Raw genomic sequence first — 26,251 nt, 5'->3', positions numbered from 1 at the left:
GGTGATACTGTTTGTTTTTTATTTATGTTTTTTGTACTATGTTCATTATTTTTTGTGGTGTTTGGTTTTGGATTGGGGATGGGGTCCACCTTCCCGCTCGAGATACTCTGTTAGGCTTTTATATATACAGCCTGAAGAGATGTCTTTTTGGTCAATGAACCGCGGTATAATCTGTCATATAATTAGCTCTCTTCTTCGAAGGGCGAAAGAGCAATCTCGTTAGATGCATCTCGGCATCTTTGTTGCTATTTATCTCTCATGAGTTTTAGTTATTTTTATTGATTACTTCGTCATCTTTCCCTAAACAATTTTAGTAATTTTGTAAGAGTTTATCTCCGCTGCGAATTTAATGTATTTTGCTCTTTACCTATATCATCAATAATGCAAATTTCGTAAAAAAAAAAAAAAGAAAAAAAAAAGCATATATTCTATTGTTATTTATAAGAATCCTACAAAAGCTAAGATAAATTTCAGAATCCAAATAATAAACAAAAAAACAAAAATATATAGATGTGGCTCCCAATGGATTGTACTGCTTAAGAATATAATATATATATGGTGTCTAGAATTAGTAAAGAGAGATTTCTCTCGCGTCAACATGGAACACAATAGCCACGAGACGGACGATCATCTCCGGCCACTCATCCTCCGCCGCACCGGCGGAGACATAGCTCCGATCAGAAGCCCCGGCGAGGTTTTCCGGCAGCTTCGTAACGAGTCGAAGAAGCTATGGAAGCTGATGGGACCGGCCATTTTCACGGCGGTGTGCCGATACTCCCTCGGAGCCGTCACACAAGTCTTTGCCGGACAGATCGGAGCTCTCGAACTCGCCGCCGTCTCCGTCGAAAACTCCGTCATCGCTGGATTCTCCTTCGGTATCATGGTCAGCAAAAAAAAAAAAAAAATAGTATTATTATTATTTGTTATTTTATATTTAAAGTTTTGGATCTTTCACCGAGGATGGATCCATGTAAGCGTTGGTATTAACAATTAAGTAAAGGTTTTCTTTGTAAGACCTTTAAGTTTCTCATCTAAAATAATGGTACAACACCAAAGTATGGTTTTTATTTTTATTTATTGGAACCCCTAAATAAATGTACATAATTTTTTTTTATTATATGACTGAATAATTATTTTATTTAGAAGTTAAGATGGGATAGAGACCTTATTTTGAAGCTCATCTTGTGTTTTACTATAATTAGCCCCTCTTTAAGTTCTATTCATTTTTTTTAAATGGCAACCCTTCTTTAATTTAAATTTTATTACTGACTCCATTCATGTGTTTGTCTCTCTGTCTTACAACGTGTATTTTTAACGTAATTTTTCTAATCAAATTGTGTATTTTCATGACCAATAACATATTTAAAATTGGAAAACATTATATCATGTACGTACACGAGAAATTAATGATATTTCTAACCTAGCTCACCCAAATAGTTACCAAATCATAAATTCCAAATCATTTATATCATCATCATTATCATTATCATCCCTTGGTCTCAGCTGAGGATGTGAAGTGCCCCGGACATATTGTGTGGACAATATTCGGGATCTACATGCAAGATATTTTTATATTCATCTTCGAATCAAATTTATGGATCCGTCACTAACCTATAGTGATACATGTGTCTATATGTTTTAAAATTGGAAAACATTATATCATGTATGTACACAAGAAATTAATGACATTTCTAACCTAGCTCACCCAAATAGTTACCAAATCATAAATTCCAAATAATTTATATCATTATCATTATCATCCCTTGGTCTTTGCTGAGGATGTGAAGTGCCCCGGACATATTGTGTGGACAATATTCGGGATCTAAATGCAAGATATTTTTATATTCATTGTCGAATCAAATTTCTGGATCCGTCACTAAGCGATAGTGATATGTGTGTCTGTATGTTTGTCTTATGTATCAGTTGGGGATGGGAAGTGCCCTCGAGACACTATGCGGACAGGCGTACGGAGCGGGTCAACTAGACATGCTCGGGATCTACATGCAAAGATCATGGCTCATCCTAAACATTGTAGCCTTACCCTTAAGTCTCCTCTACGTGTTCGCGGCCCCACTTTTAAGGGCAATTGGCCAAACCGAAGAGATCTCCAAGGCCGCGGGACAATTCGCGGTGTGGATGCTCCCCCAGCTATTCGCCTATGCAATGAACTTCCCGATCGTCAAGTTCCTTCAGTCCCAGAGCCGCGTGATGGTCATGGCCGTGATCGCCGGGGCAGCGCTGGCCCTCCACACGCTCTCCACGTGGCTCCTAGTTATGAGGCTCCGGTGGGGACTCGCCGGAGCTGCCGTGGCACTTAATGGCTCGTGGTGGTTCATTGTCTCGGCTCAGCTTGTTTATATCTTCGCGGGGTCTTGTGGGAGGGCTTGGTCGGGCTTCTCGTGGAAGGCGTTTCAGAATCTTTGGGGATTTGTTCGCTTGTCTCTTTCCTCCGCCGTCATGTTGTGGTAAGATAGATAGATATATAGATAGATAGATATATGAGCGATGATGGAGCCGGGAAATGGTCGGTTAGGACGGATAAAAATATTGTAACACATTAAAATGATTTATAATGGTTTTAGTTGTTCACAAATTTAAAAAACATGGATCTAACTATAAATAACAAACTCCAATAGATAATTGGGCGTAATAGGTTCAATTTCCCGATTATGGAAAATATCGTTATTATTGAAGTTTAAAGGATTTCTTAGTGATTTGTATTTATATGCTCAATAGAATCAAATTAAGTAGTAACAAAAAAAGGTTATATGTTTACAATTATAGTATGAGTTGGAGAGGGCGTATAAGCAGCCAAAATTTGAACTCAGGAATAGCGTATCGAAGAGAAAAAAAAATGTGTAAAAAGTTTGTGTTTTTACTGGAGAGAAAGAAAATGAAAAAAAAAAATCATTTAATTTTAGACTAAAAATACAAATAAAGAGAGTAAAATTGCAATTTTTAAAAGTTCACCCGGTGGTAATAAGGGCATAAGTCCGCCAATATATATCGGTTGTCTGTTAATATTTATAAATCTATTAATCAATATGATTGTGCGCCGTGAAGAAGTATGATCATATTTGTGTTTGTAGTTTGGAAATTTGGTACTTCATGATTCTCATCCTCTTTGCTGGTTATCTGAAGAACGCCCAAGTTTCTGTGGATGCTCTGTCAATTTGGTAAGCAATGAAGTCTAACTTATTTTTATTACGATGAACTGTATATATGTTATACGGCTTCATATGGCCATTATATTTTTTTTCTCGTTCTGCACTACGACTTTTAATTAGCCACATATTAACTACATATTATTAGAGTGTTACTACATTAATTAGAGTATGTTATGTACATAATAATAAGGGTTTATTAGGTATTTACTGTTTGATATTGTTAAATAGCCAACGTTTTGCAAATATTAAGTAAATAACAACTTTTATATATATATATATATATATATATATATATATATATATATATATAAACGTAAATCTTAGATAAATAGCTACTTCTATTTATTTAGCCACGTCATTTTTATGGCTATTTTCTTAAGATTTACGAAACGTTTTGATTGGCTATTTATCTATTTTTGTAATAAAAATGAATAATAATAAGATTTAGAAACTAACAACTCCGTAATCGTAATAATTGTTTAAAATATTATAAAATGGCAATTGAATGATTAAATAGCCAAAAAAAATCTAGGTAAAATAGTCAATATTAAGAAATTAAAAATTATTATATTGTCTATTTCTTTTTCAATGTCAATGAAAAATACTTATATAAACAATTTAAAACTGTAAATAAAAATTATCATATTGTCTATTTCTTTTTCACTGTCAATGAAAAATACTTATATAAACAATTTAAAACTGTAAAAGTTATCAATGTCAAAAACAAAATTTGACATCTGCTGTTTTTTTTAAACCTTGAGTACATTGCATTTATCATTTATGAATTGGCCATTATTATATTGGAAATATTATTTTAAATAAATTATTAAATGTAGCTTTTTTATGTTATTTCGCATCAATAATAAATGTAGCTCTTACGTCTTACCAAATATTTTTTTTTATTAACGCGGCCAAGGCCCCAATGAATGATGATGTCTCAAGAAAAAATCGACCATATCTGCATATGTGATAAGATCTCATTATTTACATTGTCATTATTACCTTTTCCACAGCTTAATCAGTGTTGGATTTTAAAACAGTCAGACGCTGTCGTTTGTTTGTAATATGAAATATAATATATATATATATATATATATATATATATATATATATATATATATATGTGTGTGTGTGTGTGCGCGTCAAAAAGCTTATACTTGTCCGTATGTACCAAACGGTGCATTTTGAGAAACTACTACTTTTTTTTTTGTTATATCTGGAACTAATACGTACGAACACATGGATTTTACATGTAAAGGTAAAGAACGAATCTACTGTTAATTTTTTTTTTTTTTTAACAAACTCGAATAATTACGCTGAACATTTAAGCATAAATAATAATAAAAAAATTATTAATAAAGATATTTTATCATTTTTGGAATTAAGCACAAACTCACAAATAAGAGGAGACCTCATGATGAAAGTTAGCGTCATTTATGATAGGACCCCAACTAATGTTGGTAATGAAGATATTTTATCAGGAGTTACTTAGAGCATCTTTAATGGTTTAAGACTCAATATTTTTAGGGATTTACTTGTAAATATTAAAAGTGCTTAACTAGTTGCTTAATCATTGTTTTACATATTGGCTATTGATTTAACTAAGCAAATTAGCTCTATAAAGCTAGTTGCTTAACTATTTAGCTCTAAAAAAATCTATGTGGCAAATGGAGCTAATACATTTAGCTAAACCATTAAAGATGCTCTTATACTAAAAGTATAGAACACTTTTTAATACTAGTAAATAAAAATGCTAAAGCATAAATGTTTTTTTTATTTCAATTCTTGTTTAAATATTCAGTTCTCTATATATATTATCATATGAAAACTCATGTTTTGATATATATTCAGTTTTGATAAATTTTAAGTAAATAGCTACGAGATTTTACTAAAAATAAATAAAAAATTCAATAGTAATAAATATTCGTTAATAGTTGTAAATAACCATCAGACTCTAAGAGCATAAATAAAATGTTAAAAGTGCCCTAATTATGTTGCATCACTATAGTGTTTATTTATTTAAAATTTACAAAAAAATTTGATTATTTAGTAAATTTTCAAATTTTGGTGGCTAGTTATGTAATTAATTATGTGCTGCATATAAAGTCACAATGTATGAATAAAAATATTAAAATCAATAAAGCATTCCCAAAATAATTTTAAAGTGAAGACAAATCCATAATAATAAAATTATAAAATAATTCTACCATTTGGATATCCTTGATGTATAATAATCCTCGACATTGTTGCAGCATGAATATCCTTGGATGGACCGTCATGGTATCGATGGGCATTAATGCAGCGATAAGGTTCGTTTATTAATTAAAGTATTATATATATATTTGTTATATATATTTGTACTGACTATTGATATGTTGCAGTGTAAGAGTGTCAAACGAATTAGGAGCAGCTTGCCCTAGAACTGCGAGATTCGCAATATTTGTGGCATTGATTAATTCAACACTAATCGCACTCGTATTATCACTAATCTTGATCATCACAAGGAATCAATATCCTTCCTTCTTCTCTAATGACGCGAGTGTCAAAACCGTTGTTAAGCAACTCACACCTCTCTTGGCCATTTGCATCGTCACCAACAACGTTCAACCCGTTTTATCCGGTAATTCGAATTACTTTTTCGACTCCTATTCTCAATATTTTTTTTTTAAATATAAATGATATTCTTCTAATTAAGCCGATTCAACGGTTGTAATTCGACATGGGGACACTAAAATGGGTGGCATCCCTAAATCGCTGAGCTAATTCTCAGTTAATGACCATTTTGGTTTCAAAATTTGGAAAATCAAAATTCAATTTCGGTCCAAACTTTTGCGAAAACCAAACCAATCTTGTTTCAACCCTACTATCATTCTCAATAGTTACATATACCTTCTAATCACACGTGACTAACAAAAAAATCATTTAAGACCTCTTTCATAATTTTTAAAAACCCTGTACAACATTTAACCATGTAAGACTAATGCAATATATACAAAAGAATACACAATGTTTCAAAATATTAGACAACTACTCAAACTTGACCTAATTTTATCATCAAAGTAAAATTTAGTATGCAATTAAAACATTCAACGTCATTATTTTATTGTATGTACTCTCTATTTGAGAACAAAAATGATAAACATCAACGTTCAGCAGACCCCTGATGTGAGAAAGCCCGTGCGGACTCACTTGTCACTTAGTTATGTGAATGTGTCAGCGGTCAGCGCTCTGATTGAGAAAAATGTTAATTCCTTTACCGTATTTTTCATAATTAATTTCCTATTTAAATTGTTTTTTTTTTGGGTTGGAAATTCAAAGGGGTTGCAATTGGAGCAGGATGGCAAAGTACAGTAGCATATGTGAACATTGGATGCTATTACATATTTGGTGTTCCTTTGGGTCTTTTGTTGGGCTACAAATTCCACTTTGGTGTCCAAGTAAGAAAGAGCATCATTGTTTGCCTATGAAAAGCTAGGAAGATTTTTCAAAAATACTTAATTTCATATAATTCTTCAGGGAATTTGGTGTGGGATGCTCATGGGAACTGTGGTACAGACGTGCGTTCTATTCGGCATAATTTACAAAACTAATTGGAGCACAGAGGTAAAATTTGAAAGACTAATACTACAGATTGTACAATATATTTTATATATAAATGGGACTTGAAAACTTTGCAGGTTTCCAAAGCTGAAGATAGGATACGAAAATATGGAGGGAATTCAGATTCCAAAGAGAGTGACGTATAACTGATAAAGTCGATGACCCATTTCCAATGAAAGACAACTCAAGTAATTTATTAAAATATTTTTTGGTCGTTCATAAGGTTCTTCAAGGCCTCATGGATGGTTATTACATGGGACCTTATTACATTTTACTCTCTTAGAGAGAATGCTTAGAAATTAATGCTACGCAAAAACTAAATGGAAAACTTGTCATAAAAAAAAAAATCACTAAATGGAAATTTCACAGCCGGAATACCGAATATCAAAAACATTATAAATTTCGGTTTTCTAAGTTACAGTTATAAAGATTTATTCTAAATCAAACGGTAAGGAGTTAAAAAAAATGTAAACAACAAAAGAAACTAAGGAAGAAAAACTGTAGATAGACCCTTTTTTAGGATTAATAACAAAAGAATATATGGAAAAGAAAATAGTTTTAAATTGAATTGCTTACGTTTATTAAAACAGTTAAGTTTGACTAATTATTTTCAATTATTCAAATATTTACACTTTGTTGGACATCTTGATCTTGCTTAACATTTTGACAGCTTGTTAGCTCTCATTTCTTCAAATTCAAATGTGTCACAAGATGTAAACAGTTTAAGTGAAAATCAAAATCTCAAATCATATATAAACACATGATCATGTAACTGATCAAATACATTCACTAATTAAACAACCCTCGTGTTGTTTGGAATGTGGAAAATTTGAGGAAAAGTTCACAACTAAATTGGATTCCATTTTCCTTGGAGACATGAGCGGAAAATGAAACTCCAAGCGAATTTGCACGTGTGGGAAATTTGGTTTTCTCATGTGTCACACGTGTGACTCTCTTCCCATGGATAAAGCTTGATTACTTATTGACCAAATTAACAAATGTTCATGAAAAAATAACTCACGGAATCCATTTCCAGGGCTATCAGAGCTGTGACTCAATTAGCAACCAATGGAAACCAACGAAATCATTGTGGACGTAATGATTTCGACATCAAAACCCTAACTTAAACCAATTTCACAGGAAATCAACACAAACTTCGCATCATTGTCGATCGATCAAAGCGGTCTCTATTCGCATATCATGTTTATAAAACTCATTGCACAAACCAAGGGGAATCAACGAAATCATTGCGAAGGTAACGAATTCGATATCAAAACCCTAACCTAAATCAATTTCGCGACAATCAACACAAAATTTGCATCATAATCTATCAACCAAAGCGGTTTCATTAGAAATGCGAGTTTTAACATACCATAGGAAAAACAAAATCTCTGGAACAAAAACATTAATTCTCAAAAATAAAATTCTATCAGAAGTAACAGAAATCGAATGAGATCGAACCAGCCCTAAGCGGTGAGGACGACGGCACCACCAGCCTCCTTGATCTTCTTCTCGGCGGTCTTGGAGATGAGCTTGGCCTTGACGACAAGAGGCTGATTCTCCGGCAAGAAACCTTTTCCGAGGACCTTGAAGTATCCGAACTGAGTGACGTCGACCATCGGGACTCCGTCGCCGGCGGCGGCCTTGGATCGGACCTCCGGCGGAACCATGGACCAGAGGTTGTCGAGGTTGACGATCGGACAGTGGAACTTGTTGCGGAGGCGGTGAAAGTACCTCATTCCGACCTTGCCGAAGTAACCGGGATGGTACTTGTCGAAGAGGATTCGGTGGTGGTGCATTCCTCCGGCGTTTCCGCGCCCTCCGGGATGCTTGCGGTGCTTTCCGACACGTCCATGGCCGGCGCTGACGTGGCCGCGCTTCTTCCTGTTCTTCTTCAGCCGAGTCGTCATTTCTTCTTTTTTTGTGGCGGCTGAGAAGCGAAGGGTTTGAGTTTGGGGTTTTTGATATAGAAAAGAGATTTGCGCTTTTCTGTTTTGTTGCTTTCTTTTACCGTTTTGCCCTTAGGGTTCAGGGGTGGGAGTGGATAAGAGTTGGGGGTAAGTGTGGGATTTCAAGGGTTCGGGCTTTCTCTGGACTTGGGCTTTGTGATGGTATCAGTACTGTGGCCCGTTTTTGCTTTTTTTTTTTTTTTTGGGATATGACCTCTTAGATAATTTCGTAACAAAATCAAATAAGTCCAAATTAATCATAGACTACATAAATTGAGCTATTACATTTATATTTTTCATAATTTGTTTCTTTTTATTACATACATATTAGCAAAATTAAAACCCTTTCTTTATTTTTATTAGCTATTACATTTTGTTTCTCGTCAGTTTAGAAATTAAAACCACTAAACACATTTCTTCATTTCTTCTTCGTCTCTCTCCCATCTTCTCCATATTTTCGTCTTCTTCCTCTCTCTTCTTCTTCATCACTTCGTCTTCTTCATCTCTCTCTCTTCTTCTCCATTTCTTCGTGTTCGTCATCTCTCTCTTCTTCTATTTCTTCGCCTTCTTCCTCTCTCTCTCTCTCTCTCTCTCAGTTTCTCCACCGTGACTTTCTTTTGGTCTTCTTCTCCATGTCTTCGTATTCTTCCTCTCTCTCTCTCTCTCTTGGTGACCAAAACCCTAAAACAAAGACCAAAACCCAAAATGACGAACACCAATACCCAAAGTGACGAAGACCAAAACCCAAAAAACGAGACCCAAAATGACGGATACCCAAACCCAAATATCGGACCCCAACCAAACCCTAAGAAGAAATCCACGGCCAATAAACTCAAACCCTCACCGGAAAAATTGCCCCCGGTGCGTAGAAGTCCTTGCGTGTCCAATCCCAGTACCGATGGGTCAAATCCCCGAGCGTTGCGAAGAAGAAGAGGAAGACATCAATCTCAAAGTTGCCGAAGTCTCCAGTCAAGCGACTGAAGATAGACATCAATGTCGTATCTGAAACCGATTCCATGGAAGATTTCATCCTAAAAAAGTCATCGGCTAAACCTAATCCTAAAAAGTCCTCCGGTAAAGAAACAAAAGGTTAGTGATTGATTATGGTATTGATTTTAGTTTTATATCTCGGTTGAAGAATCTGTTGATTTTGGCGTTGAAGAATTTGTTGATGTTGATGTTAGTTTTATATCTCGGTTGTTGTTGAAGAATCTGTTGATTTTTGCGTTGAAGAATTTGTTGATGTTGATGTTAGTTTTATATCTCGGTTATGATTTTGCTATTGAAGAATCTGTTGAATTTGGTGTTGAAAAATCTATTGATTTGTATTTTGAAGTATATGTTGATGTTGTTGTTGATTATGGGTTTGGTGTTGCCGGGTTCATTGCCGAGATTTAGAATTATGAGGCTCATTTTGTCGGGGTTTGGTGGTGTTGTATAGATTATGGGTTTGGTGTTAGTTTGCTAGTCGAGATTTTAAGAATGCAAAGTTCTTGATGTACGGGCTTCCATTGAGGGAATTGAAGCAAGACAACATGGCTATGTACCGCATAAGCTAGTCATCGATCTTTATAGGCACGGCAGTTTGAAGAAAGACAACAATAGATGTCTGTCCGACAATGATGTGTGATGTGTTGTATTAGCCACATTGATATGTATTATGTTATTTTGCTATCCCCCGACTAAGATATTAGGTAGGATTTGACTGAACATGTATGGTAGTTTTTAGATGTGGGTTATCTTTTGTGTGTGATACTATGGGATGTTCAGGTACGCTAAGATATGTATTTAGGGTATGTTATTTTGATATTTATTTATGTTTTTTTTCTCTGTTCACATAATTAATTAATTAATGTTCATTCTCAATAAAATTGGTGTTTTATTGACATCATTGTCAATAAAACTGATGTTATTGACATCATTGTCAATAAAACTGAGGTTTTATTGACATCATTGTCAATAACATCTATGTTATTGACATCATTGTCAACAACATTGAGATGTTATTGACATCTCTGAGGTTTTATTGACATCATTGTCAATAACAGCGAGATTTTATTTACATCATTGTCAATAACACTGTGATGTTATAGACATCATTGTCAATAAAACTAAGGTTGTTTTATTGACATTATTGTCAATAAAACTGAGATTTTATTGACATCATTGTCAATAAAATTGAGATTTTATTGACATTACTATTGGGATGTTATTGACATCATTGTCAATAAAACTGAGGTTTTATTGACAATAAAACTGAGGTTTTATTGACAATAAAACTGAGGTTTTATTGACATCATTATCAATAAAACTGTTAATTTAATGAATCTATGGCAAAGAGAAGTAGACAAATTTCATATTCACAAAAGTCGACATCCATAATTATAAAGTATTACACCATATTCAGAATTACAAAATTAAAACTTTTTCAACGACTGGTTCTCTGAGACAAAGGAACATGATCGTCACATGTCTTCCTATTGTGTCCTTCTTTGCCGCACCTACTACATTTACGCCTACTAGGCACTTCACCTTGAGATAGTATCCTTCTCTTCCTAGGTCTACCTGCCGGACTACTGTTGAAGTGAAGAGGAAGTGATGTGATTTGTTTGACCTCAAGAGGAATGTCCCATGTTTTAACACTGCCATGAGGGTGGATGACACCTAAATAACACCATTTCCAGTACTCGGTGGTATAATAGGCAGAACAAAAATCCCCAGGTGGAAGGTTACGAATATTACATGCCGCAATCGCATAGGCGCATACAACACTAGCTATTTGAAATTCTAAACATAAGCATGTTTTATGCTGCAAATTCACAGCCCATCTCTCTCTGTCTTAATCTAAAACCTCAAAACTCGAAAATAGAAGAAGGTCTCACCTATAATGAACAAGTATTCACAGTGAGTTCTGGAACAATAATGTGACATTAATGCCAATAAACACTTGAACTTATTCTTATTAATGTCAATAAAAAGTCACAGTGAGTTCTTGAAAAATAATTAATTCATGTTCTTTTTTTATTCATATTAATGTAAATAAAATTGGAACTTATTGCTATTAATGTCAATAAAAATTCACAGTATGTTCTTGAAAAATAAATTATTCATTCATATTACATTAGTATAGAGCTTACCAGCATTAAAGTAGAAAGAGCATGGGAGTCATCCATTCACTTTTGAAATTTTGGAGTAAGCTCCTTCATTGATGCCATTGCTAATTCTCTTCGGTCATAGAACCACTTTTGCATTATCTCTCTCAACCAATCAATCAACTTCAAAATTGAAAAATCTCTAGCTTTGGAGTCCATGACATTCATAGACTCGGCATTGTTTGATGTCATGATTGAGTACCTTGTATTGTAATGTAGCAACGAGCCCATTTTTCATGTCCCACTTCATTCGCAAGGTATTGTCGAATTTCAATATTTTCCAGGTCGATCATGCGCATATACTTTTCAAATTCCATACGATTATATGCCTTTACTGCACCATAAAACTTTCAGTTGAAACTCTTGGTGAGACCCTCGAAATTGTTCTTCACGTTGCCAAGAAGATGATGCGTGTAATACCCATGTGCCGAATTTGGAAAAACCCTTGCCACAACATTACATATTTCATTGCTCATGTCGGATACGATGGCTTGACGTGGCCTCTCCCATATAGCTGCCTTTAACGTGCTCAAAAAATTCAACCACGAGTCATTCGATTCAGAGTCTCCAACACCGAAAGCGAGGGGAAAACATTGTTCATTTGCATCCATCGCTACCGCTGTAAACAAAGTTCCACGATGATAGATTTTCAAGAACGTAGCCGAAAAAACTTCCAACCTCTTATGAAGGGGCTAAGTGACATAAAAAAATTATAAATTTATGTTCATGGTCAGCAGTAAGCTCCAGAACACACCTTGGATTTTTTTTTGTCTCAATCATATACTTTAAGGTAGGCAGAAATGCATACGACTCAGTGTCAGTTCCGTACAACAACCCAATGTCCTTTTCTTTTGCTCTCCAAGCCTTCTTATGCGTTATACAATCTCCATAATCTGTCTCCATGTAACCAAGGATTTCCTTCGTTTACAATTCATTTGACGAGGATCCACAAACTTGTGTTTCACAACATCTCATGTAAATAGCGTTGTGGCTTTTGAATTCGTTCTAGACTCCACGGAACATGTATGCTCAGAATCAAACCTATATTAAGAAGAAATGAATATCATACAATAAGATTGTTAATACATAACAATGTTTATTGACATTGATGTTAATAAATCACAGTTTTTATTGAAATTAAAGTCAATAAATTACAGTGTTTATTGAAATTAATGTCAATGAATAACGTGATCTTAGGTTCTTGAAAATAACTAAAATATGATGTAAAAAAGAAAAAGGTTGGGAGAAACACATACCTCCTGATTTGAAAAACTTCGGTCTCCCTTAATCTAACCGCACAAACTTCCCACTCACAATTGTCACCCGGATAAACAACGTGAAGATACTTCTTACAAAAATTCTTTGTCGTGAATGCAAAGTATTTACTTATCACATACATGGTCAAATGCTTCTTCAAGGCATGTTTGGTAGCGTATTGAGTTTCTAGCTCGACTCTGATAGGCGAGTTCAAATCCATCACTTCATTCTCTCCAACATGCTCACGGCCGGTCCTAGACGGTTTGGTAGGGGGCTGTGGAGGTCGTTGTATCGAGGGAGTGGGAGTGGGTTGAGAGGGTCAATGTGTAGAGGAATGTGGCTGTGGAGGTTGATGTGTTGAGGGAGTTGGCCGTGACAGTCTCTATGGCGGGGAAGGGGGCTGTGATGCCAATGCATGCGGCTGTTCAAATGTGTATTATTCCAATCCAATAGTGGATGGAGATGCAAACTCTTCAAATCTAGACTCCCCCTTCATTGGACTTGACTCTAGGCGAGACGTGGACGGCTGATTTGATGCGTCATCGGGTGTTAACTTAACTATCTCAATAACAAGATGAAAATTTGACATGGAATAGTCTCGGCTCATCAAATACAAATGACGTGGCTACGTTTGTAATCTTTATTGGCAATGCTGAAAAAAGTGTCTCATATTTGACCACAATGGAATGAGTGGATGGTAAGAGCCCCATCTCAGCGTACAATGCGTCCATGAGATGGTGGTGATCAAAACCATCCGGAAGTACAAGTACAAACGATGCACCCTCCTTGTATTCACATGGTTTAACCCATGTACCACTATGCTTGACATATACTAAAATTCACCCATTACTGCATAAAAAGAGTGTAATCGGGATGTTAATTTCCTATTTCAAACGTTTATAATTCATTTATAAAGATTTAAAATCATAACAATTTTTTTTTTAAATGTCAAGATTTATTGACATTGTTGCATTTTTATTGACATCAATGTCAACGAATTCTCAGAAATTTTCAGAAATTTTTTTAGATTTTCTATAACTCCAAGAACTATTCTTTCATTGTTTTCTTAACTTCAAAGACCATAGAAATTCAACGACCTTTGACGCTAGTAGAACGATTTTTTTTCTTCATGAAATCTTCTAAACCTAAAGTGAAAATGACGAACTTTTTCCATAATCAAAGTGAACGACCACAATGGAATGAGAGCAAACCTTATTTCATTGAGCATGAAGCTGAAAAACGAGTTGAAGACGAGAGAGAGAGAGAGAGAGAGAGAGAGAGAGAGAGAGAGAGAGAGAGACGAGTTGAAGTTGTTGAACACGAGGGAGAAAGAGGAAGAGAGAGCGAACGTAGCGTAGAAAAGTAATACAAAATTAAAGAGTATTTGGACTTGGTTGAAGTCAAATACTAAAATAAAAAAGAAAACAAAATGTTAATAAAAGTGAAGGTATTTTTGTACTTAAAGAAAAGAGGTAGTCATAGTTTATGATTAATTTGGACTTATTTGATTTTGGTCCAAAACTAGGGTGGAAATCATAAAATAATCCATTATTTTTTTTCCTCTGAGAAATATCATTGAAAAATGTTCCGTCTGGCTAAGTGGTGCAATGTTTTTTTTTTTTTTTTTTTTTTTTTTTAATTTATTTATTAAACCTCAATTATTTTTGTTTAACTTTAATTTAAATATCTTCGTATTCACTTTCTATTTTAAAAAGTTATATTCGACCCTAAATTGTTGACTGCGGCGGAGGCACTAGTAACTGTAAATGCCCCCGAACTTTTGTAAATTAAAATTTTTATTCTAAATATTTTTTAGTATTTTATATATTTTTTTTTATCCAAATTGCATAATTTTTCAAATTTACCCACCCAATTTTTTTTTTAATTTTCCCAGTGACTTGAATTTCTGGCTCCAGCCACTAACAGTAACTGTAACTCTGTCAATTAAGCCGAGTTCATGGCATTTAAAAAAATTAATAATAACAGCTGTGGACAACTACGGTTAAATAGATCGAACTCAATTAGAATATTTTTCTTTTTTGTGTCCAGAATATTTAAGTAAATCCGTACGTATATTTCAAAAAAAATTATTTCACACGTATAATTTGAATTCGACTAACTACTAAAAAAATGAAAATTTCCCTACTGTTTTATAATCCATTCATACATTTAAATGCACATTTAACCATTCAACACAAATTACTTCAACCCCTCCTTCGTATTGTTTACCGATGCAAGACAAATTTCTTCAACTCCTTGACCATATTCTTCTTCTTTTTTTTTCTTTTTTTTTTTATAATTTTTTTTTATATATATATACCAGTAAACTAGTCTATCTTATCTAGACTGAATTATACAAACTTTCATAGAGATGCACAAGATTAATCAATCTGTAAAATTCAGACCATTTTTTTTTTGTCTAAAGAACACGCTACTTTACAACCAACTGGACACATATAAAATCAAATAGAATCACTATGCATTTGCGCGTATTATATACATATATATATATATATATATATATATATATATATATATATATATAAAGGAAAAGAGTAATGTACTTCATCTTTGGAGAAACAGTGCAGCTCCGACCAAGCCGAGCCATAATGCCAAAGCAACCCAGAAGCCTTGGCTCTTCTCCAAATCCGTGGGCGGTCGCCACACCAGAAAGTCCCCCAAATAGTCCTTGGAAGAAGTAAGCTGGTTGCTCGTTCTTCGATCCTTGTTCTTGTCTTTGTCCGTCCACGTCCCCGCGTAGCTAATAGAAAGATAAAATCCGATTGAAACTGTACTATTCCGATAATTAATTTGATTTGAAAACTGCACTAAACCAGACTTAAAAGCACAATCTCAGGTTAGCGCTGCGGTAAAAACTAGTCTTTGCTATGAGCGGCGGAGCAAGGATTATGATAATAGTCTAAATAGCAACATTTTTTTTTTGTTCGTATAAATAAAGTAAGAGCATGTGGGCCTAAGCAAGCTTCGCCATTATGGACACTGCGCCCGGTGAGATTCGATCTCGGGATGCATACCTTGATTCGGTTTCGGTTTTTGATTCAAGAAATTTAAAACCAGTAAATTATAAGGGCGCCGTAGCTAATTAGCGATTTACCAAAATAAATGTATATTTATCAAAATTAACGCATGAAAATACCAAGGACAATCATGTAAATTACTATCTGATTAATGAGGCCACGTCACCAAATGTGGCTAGATTTTAAAGATGCTTAAAACGTTGGCTATATTGCAAATCCAACGTTTTAAGTAGCTTAGTCCGTGGGAATTTTCAAATTATAATCGGTCACTTGATCTTACAAAGTAGGAGAAAAAAGGATTTCAAACCTGTCGTAGCTAGAGCCGATGAGCGGTATGGTGACCATCTCTTCTTGGGAAATCTTCAGCTTTGGGGCCTCCAAGATGTAACGGAGGTTAGCGGCTTGGCGACGAATGTTCACAATCGGGTGAGATTTCTCCATCTGTTTGTAGAGAGCGATGCAGTCCGCGTGGCGGTTGTTTGCCTCGTACGCCATCGCCAGCCATATTTGGATCTGAAAAATATCAACCAAAAACAATCATCGGTGCAAACATTCTCACCGGGTTTTCTTCTAAATACTTCTTCATCACCTTGATTAAAAAAATTAAAAAAATTCCTTAATTTTTTTTTTTTCAATTTCCTCTCAAGCCGATCATGCCTGAGTCACTGTGAAGACTCACGGCACTGAATTTAGACATCAAATAGCAACAAGATTTCGTGATATGATAGTTCCTCAGCATTGTTTAAGAGGTAGTTCTTGAGATGTGGCGTTTTTTGGCTCACCCAGTTATAGTTATACGTCTTTTATGAACCATGTGCTCGTTTTAACTTAACTAGACTCCAACGCAAAAAAATCAGCTATTAAAGGCTAGTAACGCCTGGCACGGCTCGATGACCCAATACGAGCTCAACTCAAAAAATAGTAGGCTGGGTTAGAAAGCTAGGCCATGTTCATAAAAAGAACGACCCAATTTGACCCGTGAAGAAAAAGGGTCAAGGTCAAATCAAACTCGGGTAACTCGAAATTGCCCTCTATGAACTAATTATAACATGAAACTTAACTAGCTCACATCTTCTACCAGCTATGAGTGAGATTATAAACGACAGTTTTTTTCCTACATATTTATGATTTTTTATAAGAATCTTTTGTTGGATTTTAGAGCTATCTGTTCCTTTTTTTATTTCTTCTTCTTTTGGCATGAACATATAAAGCTTTTGGTCAGAGGGTATGTTGGGTTATGGTGATTGATCTTTCAACCTGATTAATGACAGTTATGTTTTTCAATATCTACGCTACCTCGAATCCAACACAACCCGAGCCTCTAATCATACATGCAGAAAAAAATATCCACGTAAAGAGAAATCCTGAAAGGGAGACATAGTACCAACCTCACCGCCGAACAAAGTAGCCCTGGGAATAATTGTGAGAGCGCCTTCAAGGAACTCGATGGCACGGCCGTACATTCCTTTTCCGTAAGCTTTCTGCCCGAGATCGAACATCAGCTGAGCTGTCTTCCGTTGCTCCGCTTGTTCCTTCGCCACCTGATCTCAACATCCAAAAACAAACAAACAAATACAGTTTCTCTCGTCACAGCTACACCAATAATCAAATATTGACACAGCCATGTCGAAAGCTTAAAAAATCAGCGAGTTATTCAAAGAGAAACAAAATCCCACCGCAAAACAATAATCAATATTGACACAGCCATGTAGAAAACTTAAAATATCAGCGAGCAATTCGAAGTGAATCAAATCAAGTTATTCAAAGGGAAACAAAATCCCACCGCAATACAATAATCAATATTGACACAGCCATGTGGAAAACTTAAAGCATAAGCGAGCAATTCGAAGAGAAACAAAATCCGACGCAACACAATAATTTGCATCGAATTAAAACAAGACTTAGTCAAATAGGTACATTAACCGTATATTAATAAATAAATTAATGACGAGTTTCTTTCGCTCCAAGTATCAGTTTTTCAATCAAAACGAATGTAGACATCAGAAACTATATTCGTATTAATCTTTGATTATTTCCTAGCTTATAAACCTTACGATATGTATATTTCTAATTATCATCGATCGATTCAATATAAAGCATTCTAAAAAAAAAAAAAAACCTAACGAACCTTTTCGAGCTCTTTTCTGACTCTCATCCGCTTCTCCTCCTCCGTCTCGTCGCTGCGATCGCCGTCGCCGTCGTCCATCCGGCTCTGCAACTCCTCGGCCTTCTTCTCCAGCTCCTTCCTCTCCTCGACTTCCTTCAATCTCCTCAGCATTTCCTTCTCCCAGTCGAAACTCTCCTCCCAATCCTCGTTCCAGTTCTCTTCGTCGCTCGATCCAGCGTCCGGATCCACGCCGTTCATCTTCGAGTTCGCCTTCCCTCGGACCACCTCCAACCTCTGACTCCGATTCTCTCCGTCCGAATCCAATCCCTTTCCGGCGGTGAACGCGTTCAGTCCGTGAGCCTCCGATCTCCTCGGCGGCGAGTTGAGGTTCAAAACGGCTTCGATGATCGCCGCCCTGGATTTCCGGTCCGGTAAGATCGTCCTGCTCGACACGCCGTCTAGAGAGAGAGCCAAATTCCCGAGAACCACGGCCATATCGCCGGCGATAAGGACGATAAGAGAGAGAGAGAGATGCGAAAGAGTGTGTCTAAGGATATGATATTCCCGCTGGAAAGACTGGACTGAGTTGAGCGAAGATATTTTGGGTCGGCGGTTTCTTCTGGTTTTACTAAAATACCCGTCGAAGGATATGGATGACTTGTGTAGATGAAGGAGGGTAATATTGGCAAAATAAAAGAAGGACGTGGCGTTTCAGACTCTTTTTGTTAAGCTCAATCCAATCTAGTCAAACACGTAAGTAGTAACCAGAAAAACGACTGTGTTTTAAGATTGTCACATTCAAAGCACAAGAGTAAACGTGTCGTTCAAACTCTCTCTCTCTCTCTCATTTTTTTTTTCAACATGCTCCTTATATTTTTGTTAAGAAATTAGTTACACGATCCTAAACACAAAATAAATTTAAACTAAATTCAGGTAGAGATTAAAGTGCCAAAAATAAAATTTATGACATTTTCATACATTCTTCTCTACTCTTAGGGTTCGTTTTGAACCCGAAAAATGCGAGATAAAATAATAATAATAATAATATGTTACATTTTTTCGACGTTAATTGGATTGAAAAAGATAGATAGCAAAAATATTTAGTGAAAAATAAAAATGATACTTTGTCTATTAAATAATTATGATTTCTGTTTAGTAAGATAATTCAGTCGTCTATCGAGCGGGTTCTTATTTCGAATCTTTTGACAGTGGAAACATTCGCCGTTTTTCTCCCCGATTGGTGATATTAGAGCACTTTTATACGTTCATTAAAATTTAAGTTTTTTTTTTAAATCAGTCAAATTTGAACGTGATCTGTATTTCATTCATTGAAACATTCCACACAATGTGTTTTCATTTGATTATGGTATTGAATCATTGTAGTCTTGAAGTCTCATTCTATCTTGTAGATGTAAACGGGACATTTTTTAAATAAATAAATATAGAAATTACATATTATAATAATAAGAAGAATGTATTTGTTAAAGGAAATAATGTTAGAAAAAAGAAAGAAAGAAAGAAATGGAACAGACCACCTATTTAAATTACAAAACAAAATTGAGTATTTGGTATTAGAGTCCATCACGGTAATGCCATAAATATATGGTAACAATTCACGACAAGTTCCGAAGCCTTTCTCGTCCCTGCAATAATCGAATGGACGAAGAGCAAACCAACTCAAGCTCTTAGTTGCAAAAAAAAAAAAAAAAAAAACACAAAAAAAACTAAAAAAATAAATAAAGAAGAAGCTATGGCTGTGGCTACGGCTATGACTATGGCTCACTGTAACTTTCAGCCTCGTTCTCTGTACTCCTTCAACCACCGACGACCTTTGTTCATCAGAGCAACCAGTCAAGAAAATGTCCGCTTCGTGGCGAGCCCTAAGTTTCGCTTGTCTCTCTCTTCTCGGCCCAAATTTCCCGGAGATTCGAAGCGCGTCCTATCGGCGGCTCCAAAATCGGCGTCGATTAACGGCTTCCCGGTCCACGACGCGTCGGAGGACGATTCCGGTGTGGTCAAGAGACTTAACCGGTGGTTTTCCAGCGCGAGGTTATTTTTTCCCGGCGGGAGATGGTGGGGCCTCGGCGAGGATGTGGAAATCAGATTCATCGCCGAGCCGGTGACGCTCAAGCGCGCGCTGATTCGGATGTGGAATCTGGTCTCCACCGACCGTTGGATCATCTTCTCTGCGTTCTCGTTCCTGATCGTCGCGGCGGTGAGTTTTTTTTCGGAGGCCGGTTTGTTTCATAAAACTGAGAAGGATTTGGTTCGTAGTGTTCTTAGCTATTCGTTTGAATTTTTTATTTCATGGCTCAGGTTTCGGAGATTTCGATACCGCATTTCTTGACGGCGTCGATATTCACGGCACAGAGCGGCCAAGTTGCGGTGTTCCACAGAAACGTGACTCTCTTGGTTTCATTGTGTATCATTGCCGGAATTTGCAGGTCAAGATCTTGTACGGTCGAAATTCCCTTTCTTTCCTTTTTAATGTTATTCATGTCCTTTAATCAATAGTTATAGGCACACTAGGCCTACATTTACAGTTACATCGTGTATAGTGTATAGTATAGCGTACATCGCTTCTCGTATTTTTCACATAGTATAGCGTACATCGGTTCTCGTATTTTTCACATAGCAATGGACTTATAGTAACCCGGTAGATAACGTGAGTGTACGAAACAAGCACTTGTGTGTATGCTACAAGATATACTTACACACATATGTATGTCTATATGTGTTGATCTAGTGGAATACTCGGGACCTTAGCAGTCTCCGGCCGATATTGGCATATTGCCAAGCCTTTGTAGATTTAGTCGGGTTTATCTAAAATAAAAAGCGATTGTTTGACACTAATACTTTTCTTATCTGTTCTTCAGTGGTATACGAGGTTGCCTCTTTGGCGTTGCTAATATGATACTCGTGAGTTTCTATCTCATTTATGGTATTTTCTAACAAATTTGGACTATTATGTGCACACGTGGTTCCTTTTGGGTTTGTTGTAGTGTACATAAATTTCTAAAGACATTCTCTCCATCTACAGGTTAAGCGAATGAGAGAAACATTGTATTCTGCTCTCCTTCGCCAGGTTATAATTCTTCAATCTCTGTAAATAATTTCGTTAAAGTCATAATACCTTAGTGACTGTTTTTATTCTGAACCATCTCGGCGTATCTACTGTAGGATATTTCCTTTTTTGATGATGAAACAGTCGGTGATTTGACGAGTAGGCTCGGAGCGGATTGTCAACAAGTATCACGGGTCATTGGAAATGATCTCAATTTGATATTTCGCAATCTTCTTCAGGTCTCTATTTCCAGCTCAATTTTTGGTACCTTCCTCATTTTCTATGAAACTTGAGACAGAAATTTGATTGCGTCTGTAATCTTGTAGGGCTCGGGAGCGATGGCCTACTTGCTTATCTTGTCATGGCCTCTTGGCTTATGTACACTGTTCATATGCCTTACATTAGGAGCCGTAATGCTACTTTATGGCCAGTAAGATGTAATCGAGTTTCTTCGTATATGATTGCCTTAAAAATGCCGCTTTTACATGGCTATCATAAAGAGATAAGTAAAAGAAGAAAAGAAATGTAGTGACAATTATTTTATGTCGATAAGAGTAACAATCAAAATATATTTGGTTTGCTCAAGTAATAGGTCACCGAACACAAGGCTGAATTTTTGTGAACTAGGTGTTGACACAAAATATGCTACTCCCTATAGGTACCAGAAAAAGGCCGCAAAATTGACTCAAGAATATGTTGCTTCTGCTAACGAGGTAGAGTGTAGAAATCTATGATCTGTTGTTGGAAGATAATAGTGTCCTCGGGCTGTTTTCTTTTTCTTTTTCTTTACTCTAAACTAAAAAGTGTCCTCAGGCTTTTCACGTATATTACAGGTTGCACAAGAAACGTTTTCTTTGATAAGAACTGTTCGTGTTTATGGTACAGAGAATGAAGAATTTGGAAGGTAATAAATACTACTGATTAGTAGCTACAGTTGCATCTCTTGTTGATGTCTTTATGCTTCCTCATTCTCTGAGAGCAAAGCGAGCAAGTTTATTTATGGAGTTCCTGATGGATATGCTTATTCAATGTCATCCGTTCATGTAGATACAAAAAATGGCTTGAGAAGTTGGCTAGCATAAGCTTGCGCACAAGTGCTGCTTATGGGATTTGGAACTTGAGCTTCAACACTCTTTACCATTCGACTCAGGTAAAGTGCTCTTCTGTAGTTCTATTTTCTCCTTAAATTTAAAGAGTTGGTTTAGAAGATTTCAAGCCGTGGACCGTACGTTTATTTTGGAGTCTACGCCCTTTTAAGATCATATTTTTTAGTCTTATTTATGCTGAAAAATTCAATTCTATAGGTCATTGCTGTGCTGGCAGGAGGAATATCTATTCTACGTGGTCATATTACGGCAGAGCAACTTACAAAGTTTATATTGTACAGTGAATGGTTGATTTATTCAACGTGGTGGGTTGGAGATAATTTATCATCTTTGATGCAATCTGTCGGTGCAAGTGAAAAAGTCTTTCAGATGATGGATCTCTCCCCTAGTGACCAATTTACCTCTAAAGGCAAGTAATTCACGAACTTAATGAAACCTACTTTACCCGTATTTTGTCGCCACATTGTCGTCACATTTGTTACTTTGATATTGACTCATTTTATGTCCTGTTTCTCCTCGTGAGTTTTTTTTGTTCATTTTAAGTTTGATTTGACATCTTTATCTTATCGTCATACGTGAATTGATCCTTGTATGGACCAGTCTGTATTTTGCATGATATCACTTGACTTGATCAGAGAAATTTTTTTTTTTTTTTTTTTTTTTTTTTTTTCTTTTCAAGATGAAGGCTTTTACTCCAGACTCGATTTTGGCATTACTTTTGGCTGTCTCATCATTTAATTTTATCTGCTATGTTCCTCTAACAAACATGTTTTCCTTGTGCTTGCTCAATATGAAGTGTGTTTATGTAGTAAGACAAGACCCTCTCATAAAGATGTTTAAGTTGACCATGTTACAACTCGCTTTCAAATGTCTATTCTGTATGGTAAAATGGATTTAAAAACAAAGTCAATCAATAGAAAGTTGCATTTGGAATTGCACTGCATTGGTGACTGTTTTTTTCCCCCTTTCTATCTAATATATCAGATTTGAATGCAATCTTACAGGATTGAAGTTGCAAAATTTGGCTGGACGAATTGATTTTGTAAATTTATCTTTTCATTATGCTACAAGGCCAACGGTATGCTTCCTATCCTCTTGTAATTATCTCGAGCCTAGTTTGGCACCACTGTTTTGCAGTGTTCTCTTGTGGGTCCCTACCACTCAAGTGAAGTAGGATTTCATAAATACATTGGGATCCAAAGTGCATGAGGGCGTGACTAACTATTAGAAACTAGTGTCTTCCTTTTCTTATTGCAACGATGTCAAATATCTTAACTTTAGGTTGTTGTCAATGAGGTGCCCACAAAACTATCACACCTAGTTTGTCTAAAATGTTTTTTTATTTTTATTTTTTTTATTTTTATTTTAATTACCAAATTTACTGTTCAGCTTTTACCAATCTCTGCAATAATCTGTCCCAATTGTGGCTAACAGAGAATCGATTATCCTTCTCTGTATAGGTACCTGTATTGCAACGTGTGAACATATCAGTGAATCCCAATGAAGTAGTCGCAATAGTAAGAAGCTCATTGTTTTTTAGTTATTTTTTTCTTTCATTTGTTGCATCCATGACGACAGTAAAAAAAAAAAAAAAAACCCGTAACTTTTGCATTGATTTGTTAGGTTGGTCTGAGCGGCAGTGGAAAAAGCACACTAGTGAGCCTTCTGCTCCGTCTTTATGAGCCAACAAGTGGACAGGTAACTAACTTTGACCCCCCGAAGCCAGTCTTCACGAGTTGATACACATTTCATGTTGCTCTAATTGCAGATATTGATCGACGGCTTTTCGCTACAAGAATTGGATGTGATGTGGTGGAGGGAAAGAGTGGGGTACGTGGGACAGGTTCGTAAATTCACTTTGCATCAACGGTAACTATTTTTGTCTTTTCAAACCCTAAAAAATAATAATTTAAAAAAAAAAACAGGAACCGAGACTTTTCCGAATGGATATAAGCTCGAATATTAGTTATGGGTGCTCGAGGAAGGTGAGCCAAGAAGACATCGAATGGGCCGCAAAGCAGGCTTACGCGCACGATTTCATCTCTGCGCTGCCAAATGGCTACAACACATTGGTCGATGACGATTTACTCAGTGGAGGCCAAAAGCAGCGAATCGCTATAGCACGGGCGATCCTTAGAGACCCGACCGTCTTGATCCTTGATGAAGCGACTAGTGCACTAGACGCAGAAAGCGAGCATAACATTAGGGTATAAACTGAAACCCAAATCCACCTCTCTCAATCCTTAAGAGGAACAAAAAAAAAAAAAAAAAATTCGCTGCAAGTTAAATGACTTTTTTTGCCATCGCATAGGGTGTTCTTCGTGCTGTAAGAAGCGACAAGACATCAAAGAGATCGGTCATAGTTATAGCTCACAGGTACGGGTATTTTTTATCGTCCTATTTCTAGACGTTTCCAACTCGAACATTCAAAACTTACAAACTTTATACAGGCTCTCTACCATACAAGCTGCGGATAGAATAATTGTAATGGACAGTGGTAACGTCGTCGAGGTTCGTCTCTCTCTCTCTCTCTCTCTCACTCTCTCTCTCTATATATATATGTGATAATTCTTTTGTTATGAATTCGGTCGTCAAATGCAGTTCGGGAATCACCAAGAGCTTCTTGGGAAGGGCGGTCTGTACGCACGTTTAACAAGAAGACAGGTCGACGTGGTTGCTTGAACTTCAATTCGAGCATTTGCTCACATTTATCTAAAGCCTTTCCATTGCATACTCTTGAATGGTTATTAGCATTCAGAAGGGAAAAAAAGCTTTTGACTAGAAATAAATATAGAAGTACAGAGACCATTGTCGTATATTTTTATTTTTTCTAATTTATTATTTGAAGGAGGTTTAAGATCAAGGAAAGCCTCGATGGTATTAAGCCGCAACTAGATGTATTAAATTCATGATCTTTAATGGAATGAATCTATTGTCCATCTCGCTGCAGATGTTTATGAACTATTTTTTTTTTTTTTTTTTTTTTGAAACAAACCACAGTAACAGACCTCAACCAGAGGCAAAAAAATCAGCAGCAATACAATGAGAAAGCCACTGTGGGCAAGAAGACAACTCAACATCGTCAGTGAGGCCATCACGCCGAAACTTAGCTACCTCGTGCGTTGCATTGTTACACTTCCGGGGGATCCACAGCAGCCCGTCCCGCAAAGGTAATCGCCTGAGCTCGGAGATAATGTCTGCCACAATCGTACCCTGCCGCCCGAGGGTCTGCTCGCCGCGGGTCTACTGCGTCGCCTGGAGACAATCGGACTCGATCACCGAAACCCGCCAACCTCGCTTCCTAGCAAACCGGAGGCCTTCACAAATCGCGTAACATTCCACAGACAGCGCGGAATCGACCCAGTGTATCCCCTTAGCCACCACGCCAACCACACCTCCGCTGTGGTCACGTATCACCCCTCCCACCATTGTGAGCACCCCCCGCCATCCGACCACGCCGCGTCGACATTGAGCTTCAACTCGCCCCTACTCGGTCTCGTCCACCCCTTAGCCCCGGCCTCGGTCTCCCGCTCGGCCTGCTCCAGCGACGACGAGCAGGTCTTGAAGCTCTCGATCCAGCCAGCCACCTCGTTGACCCACGTCTCCGGCGATTTCGTAGCATTCTCAAAGAGACGCGAATTCCGGTCCGACCACGCTGCCCAGACCAACCCACAGAAGAGCTCAAAATGCTCTCCCGAGAGAGCCGAGGCTGCTCGGAAACAAATCTCCTTGAAGGAGAGATTCCCCGTCTTGCCGACCCGCCTCCTCAACAACGAGGCCCGCCAAAGAGCTTGTGCCCGCTCACAGTCCC

At 36.6% G+C, this 26,251-nt stretch overlaps 4 protein-coding genes across 5 annotated transcripts; 2 read left to right on the top strand and 2 right to left on the bottom strand.

Annotated features, from left to right (window-relative positions):
• The first annotated feature begins 489 nt into the window (after window positions 1-489).
• Window positions 490-7,281, top strand: LOC149403272 (protein DETOXIFICATION 29-like). Its single transcript, XM_089609930.1, has 8 exons — window positions 490-883; window positions 1,924-2,465; window positions 3,090-3,176; window positions 5,420-5,476; window positions 5,549-5,787; window positions 6,486-6,604; window positions 6,684-6,770; window positions 6,845-7,281. The coding sequence occupies exons 1-8, from the start codon at window positions 599-601 to the stop codon at window positions 6,911-6,913; spliced, it is 1,485 nt and encodes a 494-aa protein (XP_089466056.1). The 5' UTR covers window positions 490-598; the 3' UTR covers window positions 6,914-7,281.
• An 814-nt stretch (window positions 7,282-8,095) lies between these two features.
• On the bottom strand, window positions 8,096-8,732 carry LOC149403271 (Ribosomal protein L18e/L15 superfamily protein). The gene has a single exon (XM_089609932.1). It carries the CDS (start codon window positions 8,675-8,677, stop codon window positions 8,234-8,236), a length of 444 nt encoding a protein of 147 aa, XP_089466058.1. The 5' UTR covers window positions 8,678-8,732; the 3' UTR covers window positions 8,096-8,233.
• A 6,710-nt stretch (window positions 8,733-15,442) lies between these two features.
• LOC149403270 (Tetratricopeptide repeat (TPR)-like superfamily protein) lies at window positions 15,443-18,861 on the bottom strand. The gene is made up of 4 exons (XM_089609491.1): window positions 18,292-18,861; window positions 17,552-17,704; window positions 16,471-16,676; window positions 15,443-15,886 (listed from the first exon to the last, which is right to left on the bottom strand). Exons 1-4 carry the CDS (start codon window positions 18,763-18,765, stop codon window positions 15,691-15,693), a joined length of 1,029 nt encoding a protein of 342 aa, XP_089465617.1. The 5' UTR covers window positions 18,766-18,861; the 3' UTR covers window positions 15,443-15,690.
• Window positions 18,862-19,756: 895 nt separating this feature from the next.
• ABCB26 (transporter associated with antigen processing protein 1) lies at window positions 19,757-25,379 on the top strand. Of its 2 annotated transcripts, none has more exons than XM_089609074.1 (18): window positions 19,757-20,485; window positions 20,587-20,714; window positions 21,147-21,189; window positions 21,311-21,355; window positions 21,451-21,573; window positions 21,661-21,764; window positions 21,993-22,047; window positions 22,168-22,238; window positions 22,382-22,484; window positions 22,639-22,849; window positions 23,445-23,518; window positions 23,901-23,957; window positions 24,064-24,138; window positions 24,209-24,283; window positions 24,366-24,647; window positions 24,752-24,816; window positions 24,891-24,951; window positions 25,042-25,379. In XM_089609074.1, exons 1-18 carry the CDS (start codon window positions 20,021-20,023, stop codon window positions 25,120-25,122), a joined length of 2,118 nt encoding a protein of 705 aa, XP_089465200.1. In that variant the 5' UTR covers window positions 19,757-20,020; the 3' UTR covers window positions 25,123-25,379. The 2 variants fall into 2 exon arrangements, with proteins under 2 accessions (XP_089465200.1, XP_089465201.1); XM_089609075.1 differs by having other exon boundaries at window positions 20,117-20,485; window positions 20,587-20,725.
• Window positions 25,380-26,251: the final 872 nt, after the last annotated feature.

Source organism: Urtica dioica, chromosome 3, assembly GCF_054948205.1.
Source record: "Urtica dioica subsp. dioica isolate 48M chromosome 3, U.dioica_male_clone48M_v1_H2, whole genome shotgun sequence".
NCBI lineage: Eukaryota > Viridiplantae > Streptophyta > Magnoliopsida > Rosales > Urticaceae > Urtica > Urtica dioica.
Note: the sequence above shows the minus strand (reverse complement) of the source record. Positions and strands in the feature narration are given on the sequence as shown.

Coding starts and splice junctions, on each gene's coding strand:
- LOC149403272 (XM_089609930.1), top strand. CDS start 599: ATGGAACACAATAGCCACGAGACGGACGATCATCTCCGGCCACTCATC. Junction 5,477..5,548: donor GGCATTAATGCAGCGATAAG/GTTCGTTTATTA, acceptor GATATGTTGCAG/TGTAAGAGTGTCAAACGAAT. Junction 6,605..6,683: donor AATTCCACTTTGGTGTCCAA/GTAAGAAAGAGC, acceptor ATAATTCTTCAG/GGAATTTGGTGTGGGATGCT.
- ABCB26 (XM_089609074.1), top strand. CDS start 20,021: ATGGCTGTGGCTACGGCTATGACTATGGCTCACTGTAACTTTCAGCCT. Junction 23,958..24,063: donor CCAATGAAGTAGTCGCAATA/GTAAGAAGCTCA, acceptor TTGATTTGTTAG/GTTGGTCTGAGCGGCAGTGG. Junction 24,284..24,365: donor GAGTGGGGTACGTGGGACAG/GTTCGTAAATTC, acceptor AAAAAAAAACAG/GAACCGAGACTTTTCCGAAT.
- LOC149403270 (XM_089609491.1), bottom strand. CDS start 18,765: ATGGCCGTGGTTCTCGGGAATTTGGCTCTCTCTCTAGACGGCGTGTCG. Junction 17,705..18,291: donor TCAGAAAAGAGCTCGAAAAG/GTTCGTTAGGTT, acceptor TGTTGAGATCAG/GTGGCGAAGGAACAAGCGGA. Junction 15,887..16,470: donor ATCGGCTCTAGCTACGACAG/GTTTGAAATCCT, acceptor TCTTTCTATTAG/CTACGCGGGGACGTGGACGG.
- LOC149403271 (XM_089609932.1), bottom strand. CDS start 8,677: ATGACGACTCGGCTGAAGAAGAACAGGAAGAAGCGCGGCCACGTCAGC.